This window comes from Marmota flaviventris, chromosome 4 (genome assembly GCF_047511675.1).
Source record: "Marmota flaviventris isolate mMarFla1 chromosome 4, mMarFla1.hap1, whole genome shotgun sequence".
Lineage (NCBI taxonomy): Eukaryota > Metazoa > Chordata > Mammalia > Rodentia > Sciuridae > Marmota > Marmota flaviventris.
The window spans coordinates 8,586,322-8,601,230 of record NC_092501.1 but is presented as its reverse complement, the minus strand read 5'-3'; the positions used below and the strand labels follow the sequence as shown (position 1 = coordinate 8,601,230).

The following is a 14,909-nucleotide window of genomic DNA, read 5'->3' as shown; positions in this document are numbered from 1 at the left end:
TTGGAGATAATCAAATTGACCTGGGATCAACAAGTATTTAAATCTGCACAAACTTCAATTGGACTGATCTTGAGGTAATTTCCAGCTACCACTACTCTATTAGTTCCCTCCCAGCTGCCTTGACTCCAGGAAATGCCTGTCAATCTCCGACTCCCTCTCGGGTCTCCAGACAGATCTAGTGCGGTTTGCTCCCCTCCTTCCCCACAAGCTGTCTTGGTAGGAAGAGGTGCTCCTCAACCTCTTCCACAGTCACCCAATCTCTGTTGTACCTGCCAGGCTTCTTCTTGCTGAGAGCCACAGCCGAGTCGGAATGGCCCCTGGCATTTTGCCAATAGTATTGGTTGAGAGGCGAGCCATTAAGATGATGCTGGATTGATTCAATTGTATATCAGACTTTACTGTCCGGTAATAGGATGGCTCTTGCTGTGACGGCGCCCACTACTTTGGAGTTCCCGTTGAGTTCTCAGGGGGTTTCGAGAGGGAGTGCACGCAGCCCGGGGGAGGGATTTCCAGTTGGTGTATGGTGTGTCCCGGGAGAAGGCCGCGTGCATGGCGTTGGCGGGAGTGCGGAGAATAAAGGAGTTCCTGTTTTGAACCTACAAGGCTGTGTGGCGGCTCAGTTATTTTGTGCCCAGCCAGACTGCGGCATCTTCTGAAAGAGAAGATTTTCTTTTAGCACTCAGAACCCTGGGAACTAGGATAGGTGCTGGCCTGGGATCTCTGCCAACAAGGTGTGGTGGGGATGACAGTCTATACATGGTTCAGGAGGATTTTTCCCACATCACTAACTTCTCACCCTTGCCTGTACCAAGTACCCAGCCTGACCCCATTGAGTGCAGAAACAAACAGGCCACAGATGGCACCCACCGAAGGTGTACTGTGGAAAGATGACTTGTGGGGGTCCCAAGCTGGGATGAGAGAAGCGTAAAATACAGCTGTTGCTGCACGCGACTAAGCCAGTCACGGTCACTCCAGGAGAACTGGGCTGGCACGAAATAATCACCCCAAAACAAATACCTTTCTCTTTGGGTTCTGTGACAGTCCCTCTGACCCAGCTCCCATAAAGGAGGCAAGGCAGGCAAGAATGAGAGGGAGCATGCCTGGAACCTGCGGTCTATTGGGGAGAAGCCATTCAAAGGAGGCAAGGGTCATGTTTCAGGGGGTTGAGTCTAGCTTCGAATGTCTTGCTGTTAGCAAATTGACTGACATCTTGGAAGGTCACGCAAAAGGATACACACGTCGGCAGCCCAGAGAGGCAATGTCAGTCCAGTCTACTTAGTGCTCAATGCTCACAGTTCACACACACAGAACAAGCCTGGCTTGCCACTTATAGCCACAAGTAGTTTGTCTAGTAGGACAAAGTGGTCAACCTGGAACTACAGAAGGAAGGGAGTGCAGAGCAGGGCAAAAGTCCACATCCCCTGGCCCCATTTCTTGGATCCTAATCTACCTACCTCAGTCCACCTCAACACCCTCCAGTAGTAATACAATGTTACCATGTGTGTAACCTGCTAATTTAACAACATATCAGCAAATTTAATCCAATAATATATAAAAAGAATTATACACACAATGAAGTGGAATCTATTCCAGCTATACAAAGCTGGTTCAACATTTTAAAAAATCGATGAAATTCATCATATCAACAGACTAAAGAAGGAAAAAAAATCATATGATCATATTAATAAATACAGAAAGAACATTTTACAAAATTGACAGCCATATTTTAAAAACCACTTGCAACAAACTAGGAACACAGGGGCACTTTCTCACCTTGATAAATATCTGCAAAAAACCTATAGCTTATATCATGCTTAATGGTGGAAATTCTTCCCAATTTGATCCATAGATTCACTGCAATCCCAATCTATCTCAGCAAATTGTTTTGTGAACAATAACAAACGGATTTTAGAGTTTATGTAGAGGCAAAGATCTAGAATAGCCAACACGATATTGAAAGAGAAGAATGAGAATGGAAAACTGACACTATCTCACCCCAAGGCTTACACACAGCTACAGTCATCAAGACAGCGTGGTAGGGGGAAGCTGGCAGACAACTAGACCAGTGAGAACCAGACCCATAGAAATGTAATCAAACTGATCTTTGTTGCAGTTCCTTAGCTCCTTTGCCAGAAAACTTGAGGCTGAAACAACTGGACTCCAGTGTTTTAAAACATGAAACGTAGTGTTTACGTCCTCCACAAAAATTAACTCAGATGGATCAAAATGTAAAACACGAAACCCATAAAATTCCTAGAAGATAATATGGGAGAAATTTAAGAAGACTAGGTTTCATGATGACTTTTTAGATTTAATGTCAAAGGAGTAATTCATGAAGACCCAATTGGTAAACTGGACTTCATTAAAATTTGCCGCAGTCTGGCTGGGCACAAAATAACCAAGCCACCACAAAAGCCTTGTAGATTCAAACAGCAACTCTTTATTCCCGAACTCTCGCCGGCACTCTACACGCACGTTCTGGGAAAATCCACTCCCTCCACCGCGCTCTGCATACCAATACTCTCAGAACCCCACGGGAACTCAGAAGGAGCGGGCGCTTGAGGCAGCAGGATCAGGATCCGCCCTAATCCTGGAGCCGCCCTATTCCTAGCAGGATCCACCCTAAACCTGGAGCAGGGTCACCTTTCAAACCAAAATGTCATGCGTCATTCCTACTTGGCTATGGCTCTCAGCAAAAATTAAAAGTCCTGGTCTGCCAAAGACAGTCAAGAGAATGAAAGGACAACCCACAGGCAGAGAGAAATTATTTACAAAAGACATCTGATAAAGGATTGTTATCTAAAATACACAAAAAACTCTTAAAATTCAACAATAAGAAAACAAACACCCCAATTTAAAAATGGGCAAGAAGATCTAAACAGACACTTCAACTAGGAAAATATACAGATGGCAAATAAGTATGTGAGAAGGTGCACATCATCCTAGGTCACCAAGGAATTTGAAATTAACAGGGTAATGAGATATCACTTCATGCTTATTAGAATGGCAAAAATGCAAAACACTGATAATGCCATATGCTGGTGAGGATGTAGAGCACAGGAAGTCTCACTCTTGGCTGGTGGAAATGCACAACCACACAGCCACTCTGGAAGACAGTTGTAAAACTAAAAATCCTCTTACCATATAACCCAGCTTCTGGCATTTACCCAAATGAATTGAAAACCTGTGTTTATAGAAAAATCTGCACATGGGTCATAACTGCTAAAACTTGGAAGCAACCAAGATGTCCATCAGCAGGTAAATGGAAAAATGAACTATGGGCATTGGGATACTGTTTAGTGCCAAAAAAGAAATAAGCTATCAAGCCATGGAAAGATGGGGAAACTTTAAATGCATATTACTAGTGAAAGAAAAAAATCTAAAAAGACTTTATGATTCTAATCTAAGTGGTGCCAGGTATTAGAGGAGAAGTAGGAATGAATAGATGGCGTGTGGAGGATTTGGGGGGCTGTTAAACTCTTCTGTATGACACTATCATGTTAACTACATATTATCATATATTTTCAAAACCTACAGAATGTATAGCTCCAAAAGTGAACTTCAATGTAAACAACAGAATTTTGTGTGACAATACTCAATGTAGTTTCATCAATTGGAGAAAAGGTATCATTCTGGTGAGTGATACTGATAGTGGAGGAGGCTGTATGGGGGATGGGAAAGGGGTGCATGAGAACTCTGTACATTCTGCTTAATTTTGCAGTGAATCTTAAATTGCTCTTAAAAGTCTATTTATTTTAAGCTATAATCAAAACAGGGCTGGGGGTGTAGCTCAGTGTTAGAGTGCTTGCCTAGCACGTGTGATGCTTGCATAGCACTGGGTTCAATCCTCAACACCACACAAAAACAAATAAATAAACAAATGCATTGTGCCCATCTACAACTAAAAAAAAAAAAAAAAAATTTAAAAACGAGATAACCAAAACAAAAGTAACCATGTTATAAAGAAAAATAAATGGCTGTCTTTAGGAAAGGTGAGAAACAAGTGTTAGTGTGGAGAATGAAGGGATAAAAGCGAATGGTAAATTAATGAGCCGGGACCTTGTATTGAACCAATAATGATAAAATGCCATGAAATGCCAGGCACAGTGGTGGCACATGCCTGTAACCTCAGCGACTGGGGAGGCAGAGGTAGGAGGATTCCAAATTCCAGGTCAGCCTCAGCAACTTAGCAAGACTCTGTCTCAAAATAAAAAATAGAAGAAATGGGCATCTAGTATCCAGCCCCCTCAAAAAAAAAAAAAAAAAAATCATGAGATGGGGAGTAACTCAATACTGCAATACTGTTCATTTGCAATCCGAATGAAAAGGAGACGATTTATTGCATGTGCTCTAAAAGCATATCAGGTTACTGGTTGTATTTCAGCCCAGTAAACATTGATTGTATCCTCACGTGTTCATATTTTGAATATAACCGTCATGAGTAGAAAGTAATCATCTCCGAAAAATACGATGAAAAAGTAGCATCTGAATTCCTTTTGCCCTACACAGTATTCCCACATTAACATTTCTTGTTTTTTCTCTCTCTCCACCATACTTAACGCTAACAAGCTCCCCAACCCTGCGTCCTGCACCGCAGAAGAGGTCCAAGGATTTCCTTTCCAGCCCGCATGTCCTCACCCTTGTCGCCAACAGGTGGCGCTCCGGCGCCATAACTGATATTACTTTGCTCTTGCCCGGTTCACCTCTAGCAAGGGCAGCGGAGCCCGGTCTTCGCTTCGCTTCCTCTTCTTTGGTCTCCGGGAATTTACCTTTTAAAGCCTGCTGGATAAAAATGCCCAGAGTCTCTTTTGAGTTTTTCCTGGGCAGGAAACAAAACCGAGGCACAAGTCCTAATGGCTTTCGTTTCTGGAAGGGAGAATGATTCTGTAGGGAGACTAACCCAGTCCTGGGACCCATTAGCAATGTCGGGAAGAAGGAGACGCAGCGCCGTGGACTCCGCGGCTAGAAGGCTGGCCGCGTGACCCTAAGGGCGCCCTGGGAACACCTGCACCGGGTATCCCTCCTGGACTCGAAGCCTCGCCCATTCCTTCGCCGCGGCGCCAGGGGGCGCAGCAGGGCAGCGGGAGCGCGGCGCGTGCGCGCTGGGCGAACTGGGGGACTCCGGTGCCGCCACCGGCCGCGGACAGCATGGAGACCGCGGCGGGCGCCCAGGCTGCCGGTAGCGCAGGGCCGAGGGAGCGAGGCCTTTGCGTGCTGTGCGGCCTGCCTGCAGCGGGAAAATCGACCTTCGCGCGCGCCCTGGGCCGCCGGCTGCGGCAGGAGCGAGGCTGGACCGTGGGCGTCCTCTCCTACGACGACGTCCTCCCAGACGCCTCCCTGGATTCCGAGGGCGCGCGGCCGCCGGTCAGCACGGGGCGGGCTGAGGGCGCCGAGCGCGGGCACGCAGCGCCGGGTGCACGCGGACGTGTGCCGTGTGGACGGTAGCGAGCGCCCGCTGTGTAGGAGATGGAGCCCTGCCGGGGAGGGGACACCGAGTTCCAGGACAGTGGGCACGGTTAACGTTGCAGCCCGTGAACTAGGGGGCCTTGGATAAGACTTTTAGAATGATGCATTATGGAGGTTTACGTGTGCGTTTGGTGCATTTATGGATTGCATATTCTGTGCAGTGGAGCCTTTTGATTTTTGTTTTTGATTTGAGACGAGGTCTCGCTATTTTGCCCAGGCTGGCCTCTTACTTCTAGGCTCAAGCGAACCTCATGCCTTCACCTCCAGAGTAACCTATAGACCTGCACCGTCGCGTCCCACACTGGAATCTTACCGCAGAGTTAAGTTCTGAGTTCAGTGTACAGGGTAGAAATTCCTTGTAGACAGAAGTAATTTTCTTTTCTAGTTTTCTGGGTTTTTTTTGGTACTGGGGGTTGAACTTAGGGGCGCTTTACCATAGAGCTATATCCCCCCCCTCCCCCCAGTCTTTTTTTTTTTTTTTTTGAGACAGAATCTTCAATAAGTTGATTAGAGCCTGGCTAAATTGCTGAGGTTGGCTTTGAACTTGTGGTCCTCCTGCCTCAGCCTCCCGAGTAGCTGGGATTATGGGTGAGCACCACCAGACCCACGGGAAGTTTCTCCTTGGGCCAAGATAGGAATCTCTCAAGAGTCCAGGGTAGCCAGTTTAACACCAGATCGTCTGTGGAGCTTGAACTCTGTCATTTGGTGTAAAGGGAATTTTATTCCCCTAAAAAAATTTTGTTTTGAACAACGTTTGCTAGAGTCCCTCCCAGAAAGAAAGAGGCTGTCCAAATGAAGGGCCTGGCCTCTCAGGCTTATCTTCATTCCTGTCAGGGAAAATCTGGCTCCACCAGAATTGGAAAAGATGACTGTGTCCTAGTTGACCACTGGATGATTTAATGGGCTTGTATTTGGGAACCAGCTTGTATGTTCCAAGCATTTACTTGACTTTAATCCGTCAACTTAAAGTCAGCACACTGAGATGTACCCTCTTGGAGAAGCACATGGAAAGAGGCCACTGGGGGAAGAGTAAGGCCTGTCTGTAATTTACTCACTCTAGAGCAAATACCCCTTGAAATATTCTGAAATTTTTAAATTGTAATTTTTGTTGCTGTGTGTTTGAGTGTAGATGAATTCACATAAATCAAATGCAAACATGACATGGTTCTGCTCAATAAGTATATTTGTGAAAATATAGTTCTTTTGGCATGTGGACAAGTTCTCCACCTCTCCAGGAAAGCTTATCTACTTCTTCATTCTTGATTAACTGGGAGATAAATACAGTGTTGGGGTAGCACAGGATTTAGTTGGAAGAAAGTAGAAAATTGTTGGTAGGAGTGTTGTATTTGCTGGCCTTTGCCTCGTGTTCATTACTATATATTTTTCCCACTCTTTGTCTTTAGACAGAGGTTCTGGGACTCATTTGGTCACCATGATTAGAAAATCTCACTTTTTAGGAAGTGATTCGTGTTTCCTGCTTAGTGGTTTAGCTGATGCACCTGCGCACGGTGTAATCTCAGTGAGGTGGTAAGGCAGGGACCTGACCTGTCCTGGCATTCTCCCTTCATCCTTGACTTCAGGAATATGTCAGTGCTCCTCACAGCCCTGGACCAACACACGATTGCTTGTATTCTCAAATTGCTTATTTTCTTCCCATCAGTCTGCTTCCTGCATATTTTCTAGCCCCCGACCAGCCGAGTTGTTAGCCTGAGGACTTTTTATCCTGACCTGGAGACCTTTCAGCTGACCATCTCGCTGTCCATAATCTTCCTCATTTCAGGGGCAAATCAGCACTGTCATATCTTAGCCAACTCTTAATTTGGCAGGATGTTTTATTTAGCTCCTCCTTTCTAAATGAGAGCTTTTCATTCTCTCATTGATTCACTCACTCATTCATTCATTGAATATACATTTTGGGAACACCAGATAGGTGCCAGACTGTCAGTTGGAGGATGGTATACAGTGAACTAGTGATCTGGCAGAGAGATAGAGATGTGCAAACAGTTAAATAGCCCAGTGTTTATAACTAGAGTGGACACATAATATGTACAAAACGGGGTGTGTCAGTAGGCAAGGGAGAAGCTGAGTTGCCTTCAGCGAGGCTGAGTCTGAAGGAGGCTTCTCTCGGCACTACCAGCATTAAATAAGAATTTTCAGTCAGAGGGAGCAGTGTATATGAAGACGGAAGCCTGAGAAAGGAGGTGTCTGTAGGGAACTCCAGATGGTTTGGCAATGTAAGCTGACATTTTCATATAAGGCAGGGTGGCAGTTGGGACAGATGACCACCCTGTTGGCCAAAGCCTAATGTAAATTGTAATTTTTCCATCTTTTACAGCCATCCCAATGGAAAATGCTTCGACAGGAACTGTTGAAGTACCTGGAATGCTTCTTGACTGCTGTCATTAGCGGGTGCCAGATGTCTGCCCCACCCAACAGGACTGAAGCCATATGGGAAAATTTTATAACTTGCCTAAAGGATCAAGAACTGATATTTTCTTCAGCACTCAAGGCCCCATATTGCTATCTCTTAGCAAAAACTGCTGTTTCTAGACCTTTATTTTTGGTTTTAGATGACAACTTTTATTATCAAAGTATGAGATACGAAGTCTTCCAGCTGGCTCGGAAATGTAATTAAAACATTTTTTCTTACACATGGAAACAGTTATTCATATATCAATCACTGTTGTCTTCAGTAAGAATTTAATTGGATAGGAGGTTTATACAGATTTAATTTTAAAAGTGAGGTGTTCAGTATTACAGATGGAGTTTTTCCTGCTTCAGCTGGGATAGTTTGTCTAATATATGTTAACTTCACATTTTGGAAAGATAATAGACCAGTAACTTGATGATTTTAACTGTTTTCAGATTCATTAGGCTTTTGCCAGCTCTTTTTAGATTGTCCCCTTGAGACCTGCTTGCAGAGGAATGGCCAGAGATTACGAGCCCTGCCTCCTGAGACCATTTATGCAATGGGGGAAAAGATAGAAAAGCCCAACCCTCAGAAAAATGCTTGGGAACACAACAGCCTCACAATTCAGAGTCCAGCATGTTCTTTGGAGAGCAGGTATGCTACTCAAAGCCATCTTTCCTTGGTGCCCCCTGTGCCAATGACTGTGCTTAGTAAATATTTTACCTATCTCGGTTTGGCTGATCCTTACGTAGCTCTGGAGGACTATTGTGCGTAAGAGCAGTTTGGTCCCAGGTCTTAAGAACCTGTCACCTATGTCTATATCCACATAGTCACAGGGTAACTGTCGAAGGGGAAGTGTGGAGTCTGGTGGTCCTGTGTTGAAGTTGAAAAATGACCTGATAAAGGTACCTTTTCCAGACTTCAACAAAGTAAATAATAAGAGTTATTGATCACATTCTACGTATTGGGCATGTTCTGGACTTTTATATGTATGGTCTCATTCAATCTTTTTTAAAAATATTTTTTAGTTGTCGATGGACCTTTAATTTATTTATTTATATGTGGTACTGAGAATCGAACCCAGTGCTTCACACATGCTAGGCAAGTGCTCTTCCACTGAGCTACAACTCCAGCTCCCTCATTTGATCTTTATAATAACACTTTAAGAGGGGAAACTATAATTCCTATTTTTTTTCCATAGGATAACAGGCCCAGGAAGTGACATACCCAGGTAGTTGAGTGGCCAAGCCCCCTGCAGTCTCACTTTAGAACCTGAATTCCTACTGTGAGAAAAATCATCGTGAGGTTGAGACTCAACATGATGATCTCACTGGCTTACCATTTCAGTCCTCCATGTACTCTGAGTAAAATTCAAACTCCTGACCCTTACTTACATGTTCTAATAGCCCTGACTCTCCAGCTTCATATTCTACCACTTCCCCTCTCCACTTGCTACTTTTAAACTAAACTGGTCTTTTCCTGTGGCCTCTGTACTTGCTCCCCCGCTGCGTTTCCCACATATTTAAGCTGACTGCCTTGTCTGACTAGGGTGAAGGAGTCACTCTCTTACCATTATCACCTTATTTATTGTCTTCACTCACCTATCCATTACTGTTCAAAATTATTTTTGCTTAATTAATTGATGTTTCCCTCCATTATATTACAGGCTTGGTGGGGTTAGGGATCTTTTTACACCCCAAATCAGCACATAGTTCTACATAAGCAGTTGTACAATATTTTTCATATGAGAAGCTCAATAAATATTTAAGTGAATGAATGAATTCTACCTCAGTCCTCTCTGGACCCTTGACCAGTGAGGAACTTTGCTAATCCTTATCCAGTAAATAAGCAGAAGACAGACCTTCTTTCATCAGAGACTAAAGACTAAATGATGGGCTATATAGGCTATATGATAGCCTATATAGCCCAACATTTAATAGGGGAAGATAGGGGATAACTTTTCAAAGCTTACTGATGAGTCTTAGGAAATTAATATTTTAATCAATTTAATATTTTGTAAACGAGGGAGGTTTGGACTTATAATTGTTTTTGTATTTGGATTTTGCAAATGGAAGATACTTCCAAATCAGTTGAGTTCTTCCCCTTTTTACTAATGATCTTGGGTTGTAGCAGTTTTACTCCTTTAGAATTCAATTCAGTATTAATAAATACTTGGTCTTTAAGAACAGAAATGTTCACCATAAGGAATTATTGTATTTTATTCCACTTTCTCTGTAGCCTGGAGGTGACTGATTTATTATTGCTTACTGCTTTGGAAAATCCAGTAAAAAATATAGAGGACAATATGGAACAAAAGGTAAGTCTTCCAGTAGGAATTCAGTGTAAATGAGAAGGAAAACTTTTCAGATCTTTTTGAGCTTTAAGTCAGATGTAAAGAAGCTTTGTCAATGGCTTGGCGTCTTGCCAATATTCAGCACCTGACACCTGGATGTAGTGGTGACCTTAGGTGGCTTGTGCCATCTGGCCAAAACTTCATCTTCAGAAACACTGGAGCCTTTTGACATTATATTGGTAGCTTGAAATGGACAAGGATAGTAAATTTACACCACAAAAATAAGCAAACACTACAGAGAGGTTTGGGGGATTACTTTTTTCCCTGGAGAGCCAGTCAGCAGACACTCTCCAGCAAGTGGATATCATTCCTTTAGACTCTCTCCTAAGGAAAATTAACAAACAGGAAAGCCGCTTTACTTTTCATTTAATCTCATCAAATGGGTCACCTACATTTAGCCATTTATTTGATAAACTAACTAGCTATTCCAGTAACAATAATGATAATAATGTCTGTATTTACATAGGAAATGGACAGAATTATTTGTTCAACTAATGTTCTTCATAAAGCTGATCAGACACTCCGAAGAATTGTCTCTCAGACAATGAAGGAAGCAAAAGGTCTGTTGACAGTAGGGGGCTGTAGTTGATGTAGTTGACTTGTGACTGTTGTGTGCTATAATTCATGTGATATTGACTATTGTTGTGGCCATTTCCTGACACTCAGGTGGTTTATAAGGTTCCAAACTTCACATCCTGCTTAGTTTAAAATTGCAATTTGGTGACACATTGCAACCAATAAGGGCAGTAAGCAAGCAGCAGGACATTCTAGTGAGGAGACAAAAAGGAATGATGTGAAATATATGTCAGTGCTTTGAAGAAAAAGTAGGCCAAGGCAATGTTGAGTGATGGGTTTATTCTTAAAAAGGTAATCAGAAAGGCTTCTTAGACATAACATTTAAACCCAGATGTGAGTCATGAGAAGAACAAGCCAGGCAAGAGACCTGAGGGTTCCAGGCAGTGGACATATGATGTGCCTAAGTCCAGATGTAAAGCCATCTGAAATGTTCTAGAACAGGAAAGAAGCCATTGAGCCTGAAGTGACACAGGAAGGCAGGGGAGAGGTAGGCAAGGGCCAGATAGGTGTAAGATTTTCATGGAATTCTGAGCAAGATTGATGTACAATCGGAATTTAACTAATAGATGAAATATGTAGTTCCTTCAGGTTTGGAATATTTAACTATAAATTTTTACTTGCAGAAAAAAAAAAAACAGCAGCTAGCATTTCTTTAGTTCTCTTTATAAGCTAAGTGCCTTACACTCTCTAATCTTTACATCTGTAAGGCAGGTGTGCTTTTACAAGGGGCAAATGCAGGTTCACAGTGGATCAAGTAACTTTCCCAAGACTGAACAGCTGCATCACCAGCACTTACTAGTACCCTAACAAAAGATTAGAACATTGGGAAAGGAAAAAACATACTAACCATGTTGTGTTTCTCAAACTTTTAAAAAAATCCATACTTAATTAGCTCTTACATTGTAAACCAGTATGTAACATGGTACATAAACTCAGGCATGTCTACAAGTTTCACAAAATACCCTCACATGTATAACGAATTCTGCTGTTTTAATTTCATTTTAGAAAAACAGTGCCATACACCACTAATGGGTTACGATCCAGAATTTATAGCAAAGGTCCAGAACAGAAACGGGAGCATAATTAGAAAATAATAAAAAGTAGTTCCAGGAGTTCTCTCTTAACCGTTGCCTTTCTTCTATTCTATCTTATGCCTAAATCTGTATTAACTATTTCCCACCTATAAAAAAACTCTTAAGGGGATCCAAGGTAGTTAGTCTAGTTTCTAAATCTGTGTTTAAATAAAATTGAAAATTCAGTTCCTCTATCAACTGACAGGTGAGAAAATATTTGCAAACTTATAGCTTGTAAGGAACTTGTATATATCCATATATAAAGAAAGAACTCTTATAACTCAGTAAATAACTCAATTTTTTAAAGGGACAAAGGATCCTAATAGACATTTCTCTAATGAAAGTATATAAATGGTCAATAACCACATGAAAATACATTTGACATCACTTAGTCATCAAGGAAATACAAATCAAAACCATAAGGAGACACCACTTCAAGCCTAGGTGACATTGGTGATGTGGAGAAATCTGAACCCTCATGCCCTACTGCTGGGAATGTCAAATGATGCAGCTACTCTGGAAAACAGCCTAACGGTTCCCTCAAATGTAGTTACCATGTGGCCCAGCAATTCTGCTCAAGGTCTATATTCTCAAGAGAAATGAAAATAGATGCTCACACCAGAACTTGTACATGAATGTTTATACCAGCATTATTCATGATAGCCAAAAGATGGAAACAATCCAAACGTCCATCTGCTGATAAATGAATAAACAAAATGTGGTCTGTCCACACAATGGGATATTATTCAGCCAAGGAATGGAGTATTGATATAGAATACAACATGAGAAAACATGCAAAGTGAAATAATCATAAACATTTATTATATGATTCTAGTCATACGAAATGTCCAGAACAAGGAACTTTTGAGACAATTAGGGATTAAGAAAGGGGTAGGAAAAAGGGAAGTTAGGAGAGTGATAGCCAAAGGGTAGAGGGTTTTTAGATTATGAAAATGTTCTAAAATCAACTTTAGTGATGGTTGTATTATATGACTATATGAAAAAGCACTGTATTATACAGTTAAGTGGATAAATTTATGGTATATGAATTAAATCTTAATAAAGCTAATGGTCAAGTTGAACTTCAGATTCTCAGTAATAGTGCCTGAATGTCTAGCACCTACTGTATTGAATAGGATAGAGAACTTAGAAGAATCCTTTGTGTGATATAATCAAATTAATTTTCAGCCTAGATTTGCAGAAATAATTTGAGAATATTTTTTATTTTAGATGAACAAGTACTTCCTAACAACTTGAAGCTTCTAGCAGAAGAACTTAATAAGCTCAAAGCAGAATTTCTGGAAGACCTAAGACAAGGAAACAAATATCTATGCTTTCAACCAACCACTGACCTATCAGATGTCACTTCTTTTTTTTGTAATGAGAAACAATATATTGTACAGAAGTATTTTTCAAAACAACATTAAAATTTCAGAATTTCCAACTGTTTGATTTTGACGAGCTTTTGCAGATAAGTAATTTTGTATTAGTGGGTGTTTTCTAGGCCAATAATGTGACCTGCTAAAGACCATTCTTTCAAAGAAAACAGTCTATTCTAAAGGACCCATTAGTCATAACAGAAATCACTTCAGTCACTTATCAGGTATGACATGGATAATTAAGCATCTGAGGTGGCCCTCCTCATTGATGTGCCAGAACCCTTAGGGCATAGAAGTCAGGTTAAATGGATCTTGAATAAAGAGGGTAAGCTAGGATGGAGGCAATTGTACATATGTGGGGCTATTTTTGTTTTTAACTTGGTGATAGATCTTTTCATGGTAAGGCATTCTAGAAATTCAAACCAGAGTACCCATAAAATCTTTTTCTTTTATTAACTTAACATTTTACATACCAGAAAATTACTAAAAAACTAATTTATTTCTAGTTTTCAAAAAAGAAAAATCAAGGTCATTAGAAAGTGTTATTTTTTTATTCATATATTACAAAAGCAAAGCTTCATTCACCATTTAAACTACATACTAGATATAATTATTTCAGCATTAAACTGTTTCCTGGATTCCTAAAGAATATAATGTATTTTACAACCATAATGCAAGATTTATGCTTTGCATACAAAATATGTTCTTTACATCAAAGTACATATTAACAAAAACAAGTTGTAGAAAGTATATACCCTCGAAGATTAAAGAAAAAGTCTTTAGCAGGGAATTAAAAAAATTTTAACAACACGCTCATTTGATAAATAATTTTGTAGAACTTAAAATTAGGTTTCTCTCTCTTTATTTTTAGTAATATTCCCTTTGTCAATCAATTCTGCAGATGAAGGGCAAATATTTTTTTCTAAAACGAAACAGCACAAAAAATACCGAATGGAGTTTTTTCAAAGTAAAAGTCTAGCTAGCCTTTACTTGATTTTCAAGAAGTTGCAGCTACATACTACATTAGTAAAATCTGAAATAAAATTATTCCCTGTTAATCTCTTCACAGTTTCTTAAAAAAATATTAGTGGAGATAAATTATCTACAAACTTTAAAGATCTAAACTCATGTTCACTGAACAAAAATAAATTTAGTTTCAGAACATTGCCTGTTAATGGCAAAGTACTATAAATAGTGCATGTTAAACTCTTCCTAACTCATTTCTATAAAATATTTGATTAAAAATAAAATGAAATGAACATTTAAGGGAAGATTCTAACATCTTTCCAAATACACAATTCAACTCAGGAAGTTTAAATAAAATACTAAATCTTTTAAAAAGTACAATTCCAAAAAAGTTTCTAAGGTAGATTTGCTTCAAAAATTTTAGTGCATTTAGAAAGAATTGTAGCTTTGAAGCATCAACACCTTTGGAATACCAACTGTGCTCTTTTAAGTGGTAGGAAAATTATAATTTTACATTCTAGTTTGTAATTATGAAAAATATTTTCCATTTAAATTAAAATGTACCTTTAAAACATCCATCTTTAGTTGTTAGAAAAAAATGTATTTGTCACTATTTGGCCCATAATCTACAATTAATAAGCTTGTTTTCAGAAGAGTTACCCCTCTTTGTTTAATGAAAATTTCTG

At 40.5% G+C, this 14,909-nt stretch overlaps 1 protein-coding gene across 1 annotated transcript; it reads left to right on the top strand.

Annotated features, from left to right (window-relative positions):
- Positions 1 to 4,684: 4,684 nt before the first annotated feature.
- Positions 4,685 to 13,322, top strand: Pstk (phosphoseryl-tRNA kinase). Its single transcript, XM_027930215.3, has 6 exons — positions 4,685 to 5,364; positions 7,802 to 8,093; positions 8,332 to 8,530; positions 10,115 to 10,193; positions 10,696 to 10,789; positions 13,109 to 13,322. Exons 1-6 carry the CDS (start codon positions 5,149 to 5,151, stop codon positions 13,303 to 13,305), a joined length of 1,077 nt encoding a protein of 358 aa, XP_027786016.1. The 5' UTR covers positions 4,685 to 5,148; the 3' UTR covers positions 13,306 to 13,322.
- Positions 13,323 to 14,909: the final 1,587 nt, after the last annotated feature.

Bases quoted from the DNA above. Each gene is read 5' to 3' on its own strand.
- Pstk (XM_027930215.3), top strand. From the start codon at position 5,149: ATGGAGACCGCGGCGGGCGCCCAGGCTGCCGGTAGCGCAGGGCCGAGG. The intron at 8,094-8,331 runs GTAATTAAAACA...AACTGTTTTCAG, and splicing joins CTTCCAGCTGGCTCGGAAAT to ATTCATTAGGCTTTTGCCAG. The intron at 10,194-10,695 runs GTAAGTCTTCCA...GTATTTACATAG, and splicing joins AGGACAATATGGAACAAAAG to GAAATGGACAGAATTATTTG.